This window comes from Crassostrea angulata, chromosome 1 (assembly GCF_025612915.1).
Source record: "Crassostrea angulata isolate pt1a10 chromosome 1, ASM2561291v2, whole genome shotgun sequence".
NCBI lineage: Eukaryota > Metazoa > Mollusca > Bivalvia > Ostreida > Ostreidae > Magallana > Magallana angulata.
The window spans coordinates 32,283,253-32,296,379 of NC_069111.1; the positions used below are offsets into that span (position 1 = coordinate 32,283,253).

Sequence of the window (13,127 nt, forward strand, 5' to 3'; positions counted from 1 at the left end):
TGGTGTAAAACGATTTAAACATTTAATTACAGTTAACATATGTGTATAATTCGTATGTAGATAGTGTGTATTGCCAGGAACATTTATTTTTTTTTCTAGTTTTACCTAGCACAATGCGACTTGTGATCCGATTGCCAACTATTGTTTGCATACATTACTGCGATGTTATTTTCTACTAATAATAAACTATTCATGCTCTGCACTTACATGTAAAGTAACTATTGATCACTTAAGCTGTGCTTATTTTGAATCCTTCTGCGGTTTGAGGCAGTAACTTCACATAATTAGTAAAAATATTTGAGACCAATGAAAAAAAAATACAGAAGATTTACTTGCAAATGTTATGCAGTTAAGAGACATGCACAACCTGTAATTTTTTCCAGACCAGGTGTGATCTAAAATGTATCTTGACCTTAAGCTTCTGTCATTTTATTTATACAAGTTCAGGGTCACTGGAAGAAAAATGATGCATCCACAACTTTCCAATAATGAAATACATGAATTTTTCCTCTCAATGGAGGGTATCATTTGTTAACTTGCTTTACGTCGAATTAAAGACAATCATATTTTTTAGTAACACTTGTTGAAGTTCATTGAGTAGGATGTCATCCCCAACCTCTGTTGGTAATGAATCTACTGGCGTATAATCATGATCTAAGCACTGTGTGTGTGTGTGTGTGTGTGTGTGTGCGTGTGTGCGCGCGCGCGCGCCCATGAGAAAAGGGGCCTGATGGCAATTTTTTACATTTTGAGTCTTTCACAGATTTTGATAGAGCAAGGCTAGAAGTTGCCAAATCTGAATTTTTATGGTCCAAGTCAACTGTTATTAGGTTTTCTTTATTTATATCAATGACGTTAAAAATAAATAAATCATGACGTCATGTTTTTGCACCAATGTCAAGAATTTAATTGTAAAAGTGACTCTTGTTGAATTGTATTTTATGCATATAATTGTGCAATCCAGAATGAAATCTCCGAATCCATGCGTCTTGAAATTGTTATAAAAATTATGTAAATGTTGCAGGATAATTCTTTAATATGGACAGGTAATTACACTTAAGAAATATGAGGTATACATACTTTGAAAATAAACGTGATCCGGATATCTCAGTACACGTTAAATGTATTCTCTTTCAAGTTTCAATTAAATATGTTTATCTTCATCAGTACATTGTAATTTAATATGGACATGAACTACTTATAGCACTGCACTATATTCACAGATTCACATATATACACTGTACTGTCTCAGTGAGTGCATCTGCTCTTCAGTCGGAGTTGGACAGAGACCTCATTGGTCAGCAGGACGTACATGTACATAGGTCCTAACATTTCTGTAGAGGTACTGTTGCCTTTCCCGTCTTTTTATACCCCCGCTCCGAAGGAGAGGGGGTATACTGTTTTACCCTTGTGTGTCTGTCTGTCTGTCCGTCCGTAACAAAAATTTCTGTCGCATTTATCTCAGCAACTATTTATCGCAGATGCTTGAAATTTTTACACAGTGTTTGTTAAGGTATGCCATATCGTGGGATATATTTTTGTTCCGATCGGACGTCAACTTCCTGTTAAATGACGACTTTGCTTTTTTTTTAACCAAAATTTTCAAACAAATTTTCGTCAAAGATTTCTCAGCAACAATTTATCGCAGATGCTTGAAATTTTAACACACTATTTGTTTTGGCATACCATATTGTGGGATTTATTTTTGTTCCAATCGGACGTCAACTTCCTGTTAAATTACGACTTTGCTTATTTTTAGCCAAACTTTTCAAAAAAATTTTCGTCAAAGATTTCTCAGCAACTATTTATCGCAGATGCTTGAAATTTTTACACACTATTTGTTTTGGCATGCCATATTATGGGATATATTTCTGTACCAATCGGATGCCAGCTTTCTGTTAAATGTCGACTTTGCTTATTTTGCATATTCACATCAGAGCGGGGGTATCACTAGTGAGCATTGGCTCACAGATATCTTGTTTTCTTCAGTGTTTTCTCTAGAGTCTATTTGCTTTTTGACGAACACAAACCAATGTTCTGCAGAGGAAAATCGAAGGTGATGATAATTTCGTATGTTCTTCACAGGGCGAATGAAAGTAAAACTTGTAATAAACAAACAATATAAAGCACTTATTATACACAACTGAAGTATTATTTAGAAACTTACCGTGTGTATCCAGGTATTTGCATGGAGTATTCTTTCTTACAATGACATCCGATTATAACACGCCAGCAGAGGTACGCTAAGACAAACTAGTTTTTATTTTGCCTTAAAATGAATTTAATAAATTTTTATAACGTCTAGATACATCAATGAGAGAGAGAGAGAGAGAGAGAGAGAGAGAGAGAGAGAGAGAAAGCGATATTTGTGTTAAAAAAACTAATCCGAACAGTTGTCGGCATGAACTGTGCATTTTTGTTCAAAAGTTATGTTCTGTCAGGGCATAGTCAAGCATGCTTAAAACTGCATGAGGACCATTCGTCCAAGTTCCATCGGATCCTGCAAAACAAATAACATGAAAATACTGCAGAATAAAACACACCTATAGTTCGATTTTCATCCATGATAAAATTAAGCTGCTTAGAAACACTGTCAATTCTCACTCCGAATACCAGTAGCTGCAAAAAATAGATCGGGCCTATCTGACGAGAATTATGAGGTAATTGAAAATGCTGAGGCAGAGCGAAGTGAAATGTATCTTCCCTATTCTCTATTTCCTTCAACGCATTTTCTTTACGGGATCTGTAGAACTCTCGCTCTTTCTTGGCATCTGCAATGTGTTCCTGAATGTCGCTGATGGCCAACAGCTTCTCTTCTTCTGTTACAGCATCCAAAATTTCATTCCGCAGTCGCTCACACCGATGGCAAACATCATCCCCAGGTTTGCTAATTTTGATATGTGTGACGCACTTCAGCCATATGTCTTGAAAAGAAGATACTTTTAGAGCACGAAGTTCAGATTATTTACATAATGCAAAGTAACGCTTTTGAATGTCCTTCTTTGTGTGTGAAGATGGAAGGTATACTGTCTTCAGACTGAGGCACCTCTACTTCTCCGGCAAAATTTAATGTAAATGTCACTACATTTCGATTTTCATAATATTTTAGAGAGTTTGCCGGTTTTTTTTCCCTGTGTTGCCATGTTCTTGGGAGATGGTCCCTTTTTCATTGAGATGTTTTGCAATATTAAAACTTTTTGAGTCGTGTTATATATTAAAACAAACGGATTACTGCATGTTTCCTGGCCTTGGAAAAGATATATATAGTTTGTTCTCTTCTCCCTTTTTTCGTAGATATCTTCTTGCTACCTTTTTAATTGAGTGAACACATGATGTACATCTCTCTCTTCTTTAACCATTTCTCTTTGTTAAAAATGTGATCTATGACCTCTTCTTTTGTAAAATGTTCAAAACAAATACTTGAACAGCGACATTTGAATTCATGTGATTCGCAAGAACTGTTTTGATCACCCCAGTCTTAGCATATTGATTTACTCTGCTTGCAATTCTATCATCTGCTGCATTTTTCTAGAAGTATCTCATCATCATCGCTGTTTATGAATATGTCAATTAAACAGTCGTTTATAAGTGAATTTATTTTATAAAGTAGAAAGTCTGCTTCAATTTTACATGTCAGAATAATCACATTTTTAACCCTTACTTCAGGGGTATACACTATATATATATATATATATATATATATATATATATATATATATATATATATATATATATATATATATATATATATATATATATATATATATAAAAAATCCAAAATGAGTAAAGTTAATCCACACAAGTAATAACTAATAAAAATAACAGAAAGCCGATTCAAAACTCTACCGGTTTCATTATAATCTTCAGAAGAATTTATTTTATATAGTAGAAAGTCTGCTTCAATTTTACATGTAAGAAATATCACATTTTTTAACTCCTGAAGATTATAATGAAACCGGTAGAGTTTTGAATCGGCTTTCTGTTATTATATATATATATATATATATATATATATATATATATATATATATATATATATATATATATATATATATATATATATATATATATATTGCAAAAAAAGATAAACACTTCAGTATATGTCATTTGTTATTAAACGATTTATATGAATATTTATACACTAACGGAACACCATATTTCCATCTGAACTTAAAACTAAATATTACTCCCTCTGTGGTACCCATATAGTGTATAGAGTTACTCATCCTGTATTTTATTTATAGAAAATAATATCTTCATATAATCTTACGTGATTTGAGAGATACGTACGAATCAAGTTAATAATACTTTTCTATTTAGTTAGAAAAATTGTTTTTCAGTTTCATGTTTGCATAAATACACCACATAAAACTGTTTATGCAATGTTAATACAGTTTGTATAAACAGTCAATATTTACATGGTCACGGGTAGAGTAGTGGGGCGGACCTATTGATGTAAAAGAAAAATCCACCGGTACCTATGAAAAAAATCGTATCAATCAATAATGTAGACATATATAACGTTACCTCAAGCTGGTCCTTATTGAAATCACAGTAGACTTGTCACTATTGAAGACATAGGATAAGACAGATACATATATATGCGGATGTGTAAATGTAAACAATCTAGAGATCTCGTCTGGAGCTTCTTCGTTGTGAAACCGACTTCGAATAGAATTCCGTTAAATTTTTTAATTAAAACCAGTTGACAGATAAGGACACGAATTAAATACATGACATAGTACGGCAATAATTTTTTATTATAGGTTAACAACGACAAAACGTTTGACACGTCTTAGAGAAGAAAAATCTGCGTTGACATTGCACATCTTTATGACGTTATATCTGGTTTAGTAAAAATGCCATAATGGCCCCTTTTTTATGGGCGCAAGTATATATATATATATATATATATATATATATATATATATATATATATATATATATATATATATATATATATATAGTGTGTGTGTGTGTGTGTTTATAGGAAAAGTTCTCTTTATTTTTAATTGTTTGTACAGAAAAACATCTTATTTTTTCTATACATAAAACATGTTGATTTATTGACAAGTTTTTTTAAAGATAAAATGCATTTAAAATATTATATGTAAATGTTCACAAAAAAGTGAGGTATACTGTATAAAAGAAATTTTTGAGTTTGACAATTAAAGGGGGATGATATCGAACCTCCATTTTCTGTTAGAAAGGGGTGGTGATAGGTGTAAGGAAAGTGTTTTTAAATCATATCAAATTCAACTGTCATTTTAATATACCATATCAGTTTTAATCATAACATTTGGGTTCATTAAGTTTTGAACAAATGTTTTAACAACAAGAATTTGTAAAAAGTTTCCTTGTCAGAATCAGTGTGAGAGATCCTGATGTGCCTATCTGTAGTGGATTGTACCAGAGCTGTAGAATCTAACAATTAACATTCCAAGTGTTTTTCAATATATCGTGTCACATGTTTAATCAGGAAAAACGCCTGCAATAAACACTAATCCACAGGGCAAAATTGGATAACAATTTGAAGGTAGGTGTGTTGAATTTGGTTAAACTTAGTAGTTTTTATTAAAAATTTTATTAAGTATTCTTTGGAGTGATGGTAAACATTATACTGATATTATATGCTAGTAGACATAAAGTGACCTTTTTCAATTCGTATATCTTCCTTGAAAGGAAAAACCCAGTATATAAATATGTTCGAAAAATTAATGTCAACAGCGCGCACCGTTTAATGTATAATATTTTTTTCCTAAAAATAATGAAATTCATCAGGCGAAACTCCTTTAATTTTAGACAGTAAATTATTGCAATTTTCCGCAAGCGCGGGTGTGCGTGTGTGTTCAAGGAGAGAAGTGGTAGGAAGGGATGCATAACATTAGCATGCGGGAATCATCAGGATTAAAGTATTGTTGGCACAGCACAAAAAAAAAATAAAGAAATAATGATTTTTGTAAAAATACACTCGTAGAACGAGCTAGAGTGATCCCGCATGGTTGACAATGAATGTTAATACTAGGGAAATGGTCGATTTCTATTATTTTTATACGTTAGCAGATTACTCTTGTTATTGCATTCATTTGAAATGTCACTTGTGTTTATTTGCCGATAAAATACAGAAAAAAGCAATTAAGTTGTATCCAAAGAAAGTGTAGTTTTGGAAGTATTTTTTTAAATGTAAATCTATGATGACTACATGTATGTTTTACTTGTAACAAGAGAGTATGTTTTTACGATTTTACTTGTTTTCAAAATATAGATTATTCTTAATGAATTATGCACCATGGCATGTGGCGGAAATTCCTGTTATTTTGGATTTGGATTGTTCCTGCTCATACTTGGACTGGTAATTGATGTAATAGGAGTGGCCTCTCCATACTGGATTTTAGCTGACGAGGATGGAGTAAAGGTGAATGGCGGATTGTGGCAGATGTGCACTTCCGCATCAGATGTTTCAGAGTGTTCCGACTTTACTAAAGTTCAAGGTATAATGACATATAATAATAACTCTATAATAATGTTTTTATTTGTGCATTTAAAAAAATGTTGATCTTTGTAACTGATGAGAGATTAATTGCATTCTCAATTCAGTTCAAGTTTTGCTGATAAGCAATGTAAAATTAATAAAAAAAATAATAGTAATTGCTTGACGTCAGACATATATAAAGCTTGAAAGTTGCATTCTCCAAAACAATGGAAGTAAGCAGTATCATTATTTTCATTAAAATCATATCCATGATTTTAAAAGTCAACATTACAATTCGTAACTAATAAAAATGGTGTATGGGATGAAATGAGCAAGAGGGGATACAAGTTTTTTTTAATAAAAAAGAGCTGTGCTATCCTGATTTAAAAATAGATCACTACGTCTGAACGGTGTAAAGTTGGGTTGCTTCCCTGCAGGTTGTAACCTTTTGCCTACAATGGTCTAATGTAAGAAATAACCGATGGTTGATGATTATCTATGAAAAAAGTAAGGTAAGATAATCTAGGGACGTTAATGTTACTCGGCTTAGTCGAATAATTGGAGGCTTTAGTTGAGCGATAGTCGAGTACTCGATGATATATTTGAACCTGCGAGTCCTTTAAAACAAAATAGTGCTACTGCCACATCTTATCTTAACTAAAAAAAAAAATTGAAAAACTTTTAATAATATATACATGTACAACATGTGTTTGATTTTAAGAAATTGATAAGTATTTTATCCGAATACCCGTTAACAAATGCCCTTGCTTTTCCTTTTTTGTAACGATTGCACATTACAGCTCCATATCATGACATCGAATGAAAAACAATGGTGACCAGTTCCACGATAAATTATTGCTCGTGCCTAATCAAAGATTAATGATTATAAAAACAAACGCCTTGAGAAAATTATAGATATGATTAAAGTTTGAATATACAAACATCTAATCTAATAAATAGCTGATTAGAAGAACACACAAAAATTGTTCTCAATTACAAGTTTAAATAAATCAGAAGAGAAAACAATTTTACACGCCTAAAAATACACAAGGAAAACGATGGGAGAAAGACAACTCTGTTAACTTTCTTGGTCAAAAACTGCGGGAAAATAAACCTAGAGGTACTGTGAGCAAGCTCACAAATGATACCCCGCTGAGAAAAAAAGATAAGTCGAGGATTTATCTATAATAGTAAGTGATGGATGCTATCTAATAAACCGTCAATGTTCTATCAATAACAATTGCTCTTTTTAAAAAAAAAGAAGCTTATAATCTATTAATAATTTCCTAAAATAATACAAAATAATAAAATATTTTAATTGCAACCAACTGCGCAAAAATGAAAGGAAATTTAAACGACTTATTATTTGTCGACTTCGCAAGTTCCGTGCATTGATAAATGAACTAAATTGAGATTTATTTCTTACAAAGTAACTGGAACATGTACATGCTTCCTATTGAATAATTTTGTTTAGTAAGACAAGCTTTTGAAAAATTATTACTTTAAGACTTGCATATGCAATACGCTATCATTTATATCAAAATTATTTTAATTTAACACTGACTTTGATTAAGAGCAGGCTATCAATGTTTTATCAGTGCGTACCTGGATTATCATACACTATCAGTGTTAATTTATTGTTTAAAATCATGCTTACATTCTTTTCAAGATTGGCTTAAAGCTGTTCGAGGTTTTGGAATATTGGGAATTCTCCTTCTGCTGATAGCCGTCTTGACTGCGTTTGTTAGAATTTGTATGAAGGACAGAACATGCGTACTAGTTTTCACCATTGTGCTGTCCTTTATGGCAGGTAAAAATATCTTTCAAGTTTTGTAATTGGATATCGTGCAAAAAAGATTATAGTTTAAATGCACAAGTTTTCCAAAGTTGTTATTGTTGAAAAACAATCAATCAGCACTTATAAAATGTCAATGATTTCCTTGTAGCTGTTTGCATTGTGATATCTGTATCTGTATTTGGAAAAAAGTACAACACCATCGTCAAAAACAGCAGTATTTTCAGCTTTCACTATGCCTTCGTTTCCTGCATTCTTTCAATTATCATTTCGGTAATCGCTGGAATATTCATGATAGTTGAGGTAGCAAAAAGATCCCCCTACACATCCATGACTGGACGATAGAATAGTTTTGTATGGAAAAAGACACGAAGCAAGCATACTTGAAGATGAAGATTTACTTTTGTTCGATTGACACATTTTTTTCTAGCATAGACCAATCCACACTTTACAAAAGTTATGTCCCTTGGCCGCCATCTTTGGGGAAAAACCCATATATTTCTCACTGTAGCCTTTGTAGTTTAGAGGGTTGTTACTTCGTCATTTGACATTAGAAATCCGTTTCCGCTGTGAATTTGGATTGCCCCAAGTTGGGGCAACCCACACATCGAAGGAATAAATAAATAAATCCGAGAAATTTCTTCACAGGGCGCCCAAATATTTGGTTGTATAAAGAAGGGAAAAGTTGTGTTTTTCCCTTTTGACCTTTGGGTTGACCCCGCAAAGGGGAACAACTTTTGCAAAGTGTGGATTGGACTATTCTGAATGTCTTTAAAATATATTGTCTTAAATGAATTTTATTTAAGACGACAACTTATACTAGAATATGTTTAAATATATATTTTTACTGTATATCTTTATCAAAAATGATCAATTGCAATTGGGGTTTTTTCGTGGTATTGTACTACAACAAATTTGAAAAAAAACCTATTTGATCAGTGTTTTAATTTTTATACGATTTAATTATATATTTAATGTACTAGTCTTGTAAAAGAAAGGGACAGATAATAGTTACTAGGCATCTTCTTATGCGGTTGCTCATATTTTTCTTTAAAAATCCTTTTCGAAATCATGAAATTCTGTTTTATTGTTACTATTAAACAGTGATACAAATTTTCACAATTGTTGATAAACATTGTCAAACATTGAATATCATTACGATCACATGTACCAATACCTATATTTATAGGCAAACTAAATATTTTAATTTCATTTTTTGTTCACATCATCAAAGTACATGTCATATTTTTCTTATCCTGAGCACAAAATCCGTTGGTATATGTATCGTCAACAATCATTGCTGTGTTTAATGTATAATGCTACAATCTCTTGTCGTTACAAATTCATAATATAAAGTTAGAAGATTATACAGTAAACTAAAATTCTAAGTGCGAAATTGATCAATACGCTTACGTTATAAATAGATATCCAATTTCGAGAATTTTAATAATTAAGTTTTAAAGGAGCAACTAAAAGTTTTAAGGAGCAACCAAGATTATGGAAAAATAAGTTACACAACTTAGTTTTATGGCACAAAAAATAATTCGTTGAGTTTTATGAGGTGATCAATCTAGAAGTACTGATACCCCCCGCTAAGAAAAAAAATCATAACTCAAGTATTTTCCTATTATAGAAAATGATAGATGCTATCTATATTTAACTGTCCATGTTCTTTCAATAACATAAGCTCTATTTTTTTTTTAATTGTAAATGCTAATATGAGTACACAAACGAATTTGTATTCTTTAAATTCCATTTATTCTCAACTTATCTGTTAGAGCTTAAAGACGATTACTTCCTTATGATGACAAATATGACTGGAATAAAACAATAATCCACATGTCAAGTAGCCATTTGATAAATTGAAATGTTTGGTATACCGAGCCCGATTTTTTTCCAATCTTTTTAACAATATTTTTTTTTTATAGAAAACATGAATTACATCGGGGCGGGCCATTGTCAGAGGTCGGGCGGTGATGATATAATGTTAATCTTACAATAGATTTAATGACACAAGCAAGCTTTGTGTTTGATTTTACCTTCCGATAACACAAGACAGACGCAGACAGAAATTAAGTATTTTTTTAACCAATGACTTTTAACTTGCCCGAATGACCATTGGTCAAGGTTATGACTCACCCTCAGGTCATAGGCAATTTTTTCTGTAAATTAAGAATTTCCTATGTTTCTCCATAAGGAAGATATAGAGCGGACATGAATTTTGCACTTTCTGTCAGTGCCCTTGACCTTGCCCGAATGAACTTGGGTAAAGTCATAAGCAACATTTGTGTGAAATAACAACTTCCAATATGTCTCCACAAGAGTAATAAGGACCAAACAATAATTTTGCTTTTTTTCCTGTCGGGGATCTTGACCATGCCCGAATGACCTTGAGTCAATATCATCCTCTAGTCATAAGCAATTTTTGTATGGAATTACAACTTCCAATGTTTCTCCACAAGGAAGATATGGACCAGACATTTTTTTCTGGTAGTAACCTTGACCTTGCCGGAATGACCTTTGGTCAAGGTCATGACACTTTCTTTAGTTAGTACGTGCGCAATCTTTATCTGAAGTTAGAATTCCTTATGTTTCTACATACGGTAGATATGGACCGACCCGCATTTTGCACTTTTCCTCTCAGTGACCTTGCCCGAATGACCTTGGGTCAAGGTCATGACACGAAAGTAACACAGAAAGACGGATAAGGTGATTCCTACCCCCCCCCCCCCCCACACATACACACACACTTTGTTTGCAGGGGGTATAATAAGGTCAATAGTGATCAAACCTAATAAAGCCTGAAGTACAAAGATTTGATTACGCGCGTCCGCCTTTAATCATCTCATATAATTCAAGAATGATTCCCCATAACTTTTTGGATTGGACTACACATTACAAAATCGACCCGTAAAGTTATCACGTATTAAAACTCTAGAAAATGTAAATACAAACAGATGGACTTGCCGATAATAAGATACATCATTTTATCTTATGTGCAGAACATATTTATAACATAATGATTATATTCATAAAATTCAAACGGAGGCCAAGCAGTTGCGCGCAGTTAACATACAAGATTGGTCAAAAAGTTTATTTCTTATCCTCTTCATATGTGAACGAAAAAGAGAGTTATATGTCTCTTGATTTAGAAAAATTCCAATTATTTGCAGTTACCGTTATATTCTTAGTAGAGTACCGGTTGCACTTACTGAGAAGAAATTTGGTATGCAGATTCATCATTAAAATGTCTCGATCAAGTTCGGTTTTGGGTACGATTGAGCATTTTTCAAGAGTTTTGTACCTTGGACTTCGAAAAATTCCAATTATCTTCAGTTTCCACTCATTTTCTTCACAGTGATTGTACATTCTTAAAATGAAATTTAATATACCGATATATTAAATTAATATTTAGGCCAAGTTTGATTTTAGATACGATCGAGCAATTTTTAACAGAGTAAGCTTCTTGACTTGGAAAAAATTCAATTATTTGCAGTTTTCGTTCATTTTCTTCGCAGCTGTTTCTAAGGGAAGACCATAAGTGTTAATCCAACATTGATAGGGGCATAAGTGAAGTGAACTGAACTTAAGTTAGTTAGATCAAAAGCTATTAGGACGCGTAGAACTGGTGCTATCACCAGTTTCCGTGGTGTTTAGCGAAACAGTCATGAAGTGGATGGGACAGAAGTTCATCTAAGGTTAAACCTAGCATGAATTCATAAAAGTATTTTGTCACCATGTTATTTTTTATTGCTTCTCAACTGCTACATGGGTTTATATGCCGGTCGAGAAAATTGTAGTTGGTTCCTTTTCAATTGAGGCATTAAGGATGCGCAGAATTTACTTTGTGGTAGTATATTTTGGAAAAAAAAACCAACGGCAATCATTTAAAATTTCATCTTTATCTGGAGTACCGTGTAGGTGTTTTTATTTCATATTTTTAAAAAATAATTCATACCTATCGACTTAAGATTTTTATCGCATATTACAAAGAGTATTCCAATATAAATGTCAAAACATTGATTAGATTCAAAAGTGTTTGTTTTAAATATTTTGCATCATTTGATATAAGGGTCACCTGCGTTAGGTCACCCGAGTCACTGACGACTCATTCGTCGTCCGTTCACAATATTACTTTTTAATTTCGTAAAAATTACAAGGTCAATTGTCACTATTTTAGGAAGGATCGCTACATCGTCACAACATGTATGAAATCCGTTTGAAACGCCATTTTGTTTCAGATTTTTAACATTCTGTCGTGGTACAAAGTAGATATTCACCGTTTTGTTCAACTCTTCTAAGAAAAAGAATCAAAAAACAAATCATTCATGCATGGTACTGGTCTATTGTTCATCGAGTTTGCGACTGGACTGCACCTTCCTGCAAAACCTGAACGTGGGATGGTGAAAGAAAATTGACATCATACTTTGTAACAGGTGTATGGTGGCACATCTCTGCCCCTTGTGTTATTTTTCCATCAAATATGTCGACATGCAAGATAAATATGTTGACATGCAAGATAATTATGTCAACATGCAACATAACTATGTTGACATGCAAGAAAATTGCAATCAGATAAGAATTATACAAAATATCAAAAATTCTCAAATATCGCCTACTTGTGACATCCAATATGCTAGATGCTACTTTTTATGTCGACTTATTTATGTTCACATGCAAGATAAATATGCTGACATGCAAAATATTTATGTCAACATGCAACTTATTTATGTCAACATGCAACTTATTTATGTCAACATGCACTTTACTTATGTTGACATGCGAGATGAATATGTTGACATGCAACTTGAATATGTTAACATGCGAGATAAATATGTTGACATGCAACTTATAAGTTGT

The 13,127-nt window shown here is 32.5% G+C and overlaps 1 protein-coding gene and 1 pseudogene across 1 annotated transcript; one reads left to right on the forward strand and one right to left on the reverse strand.

The window, feature by feature from the left end:
• Positions 1-1,225: 1,225 nt before the first annotated feature.
• Positions 1,226-10,981, reverse strand: LOC128192152 (uncharacterized; annotated as a pseudogene).
• Positions 5,329-8,632, forward strand: LOC128165961 (peripheral myelin protein 22-like). Its single transcript, XM_052830915.1, has 4 exons — positions 5,329-5,536; positions 6,266-6,491; positions 8,142-8,282; positions 8,419-8,632. The coding sequence occupies exons 2-4, from the start codon at positions 6,290-6,292 to the stop codon at positions 8,610-8,612; spliced, it is 537 nt and encodes a 178-aa protein (XP_052686875.1). The 5' UTR covers positions 5,329-5,536; positions 6,266-6,289; the 3' UTR covers positions 8,613-8,632.
• Positions 10,982-13,127: the final 2,146 nt, after the last annotated feature.

Excerpts from the sequence above, each read along its gene's own strand:
- LOC128165961 (XM_052830915.1), top strand. The coding sequence starts at position 6,290 with ATGGCATGTGGCGGAAATTCCTGTTATTTTGGATTTGGATTGTTCCTG. Across the intron at positions 6,492-8,141 it reads CGACTTTACTAAAGTTCAAG|ATTGGCTTAAAGCTGTTCGA; the intron begins GTATAATGACAT and ends ATTCTTTTCAAG. Across the intron at positions 8,283-8,418 it reads TGTGCTGTCCTTTATGGCAG|CTGTTTGCATTGTGATATCT; the intron begins GTAAAAATATCT and ends ATTTCCTTGTAG.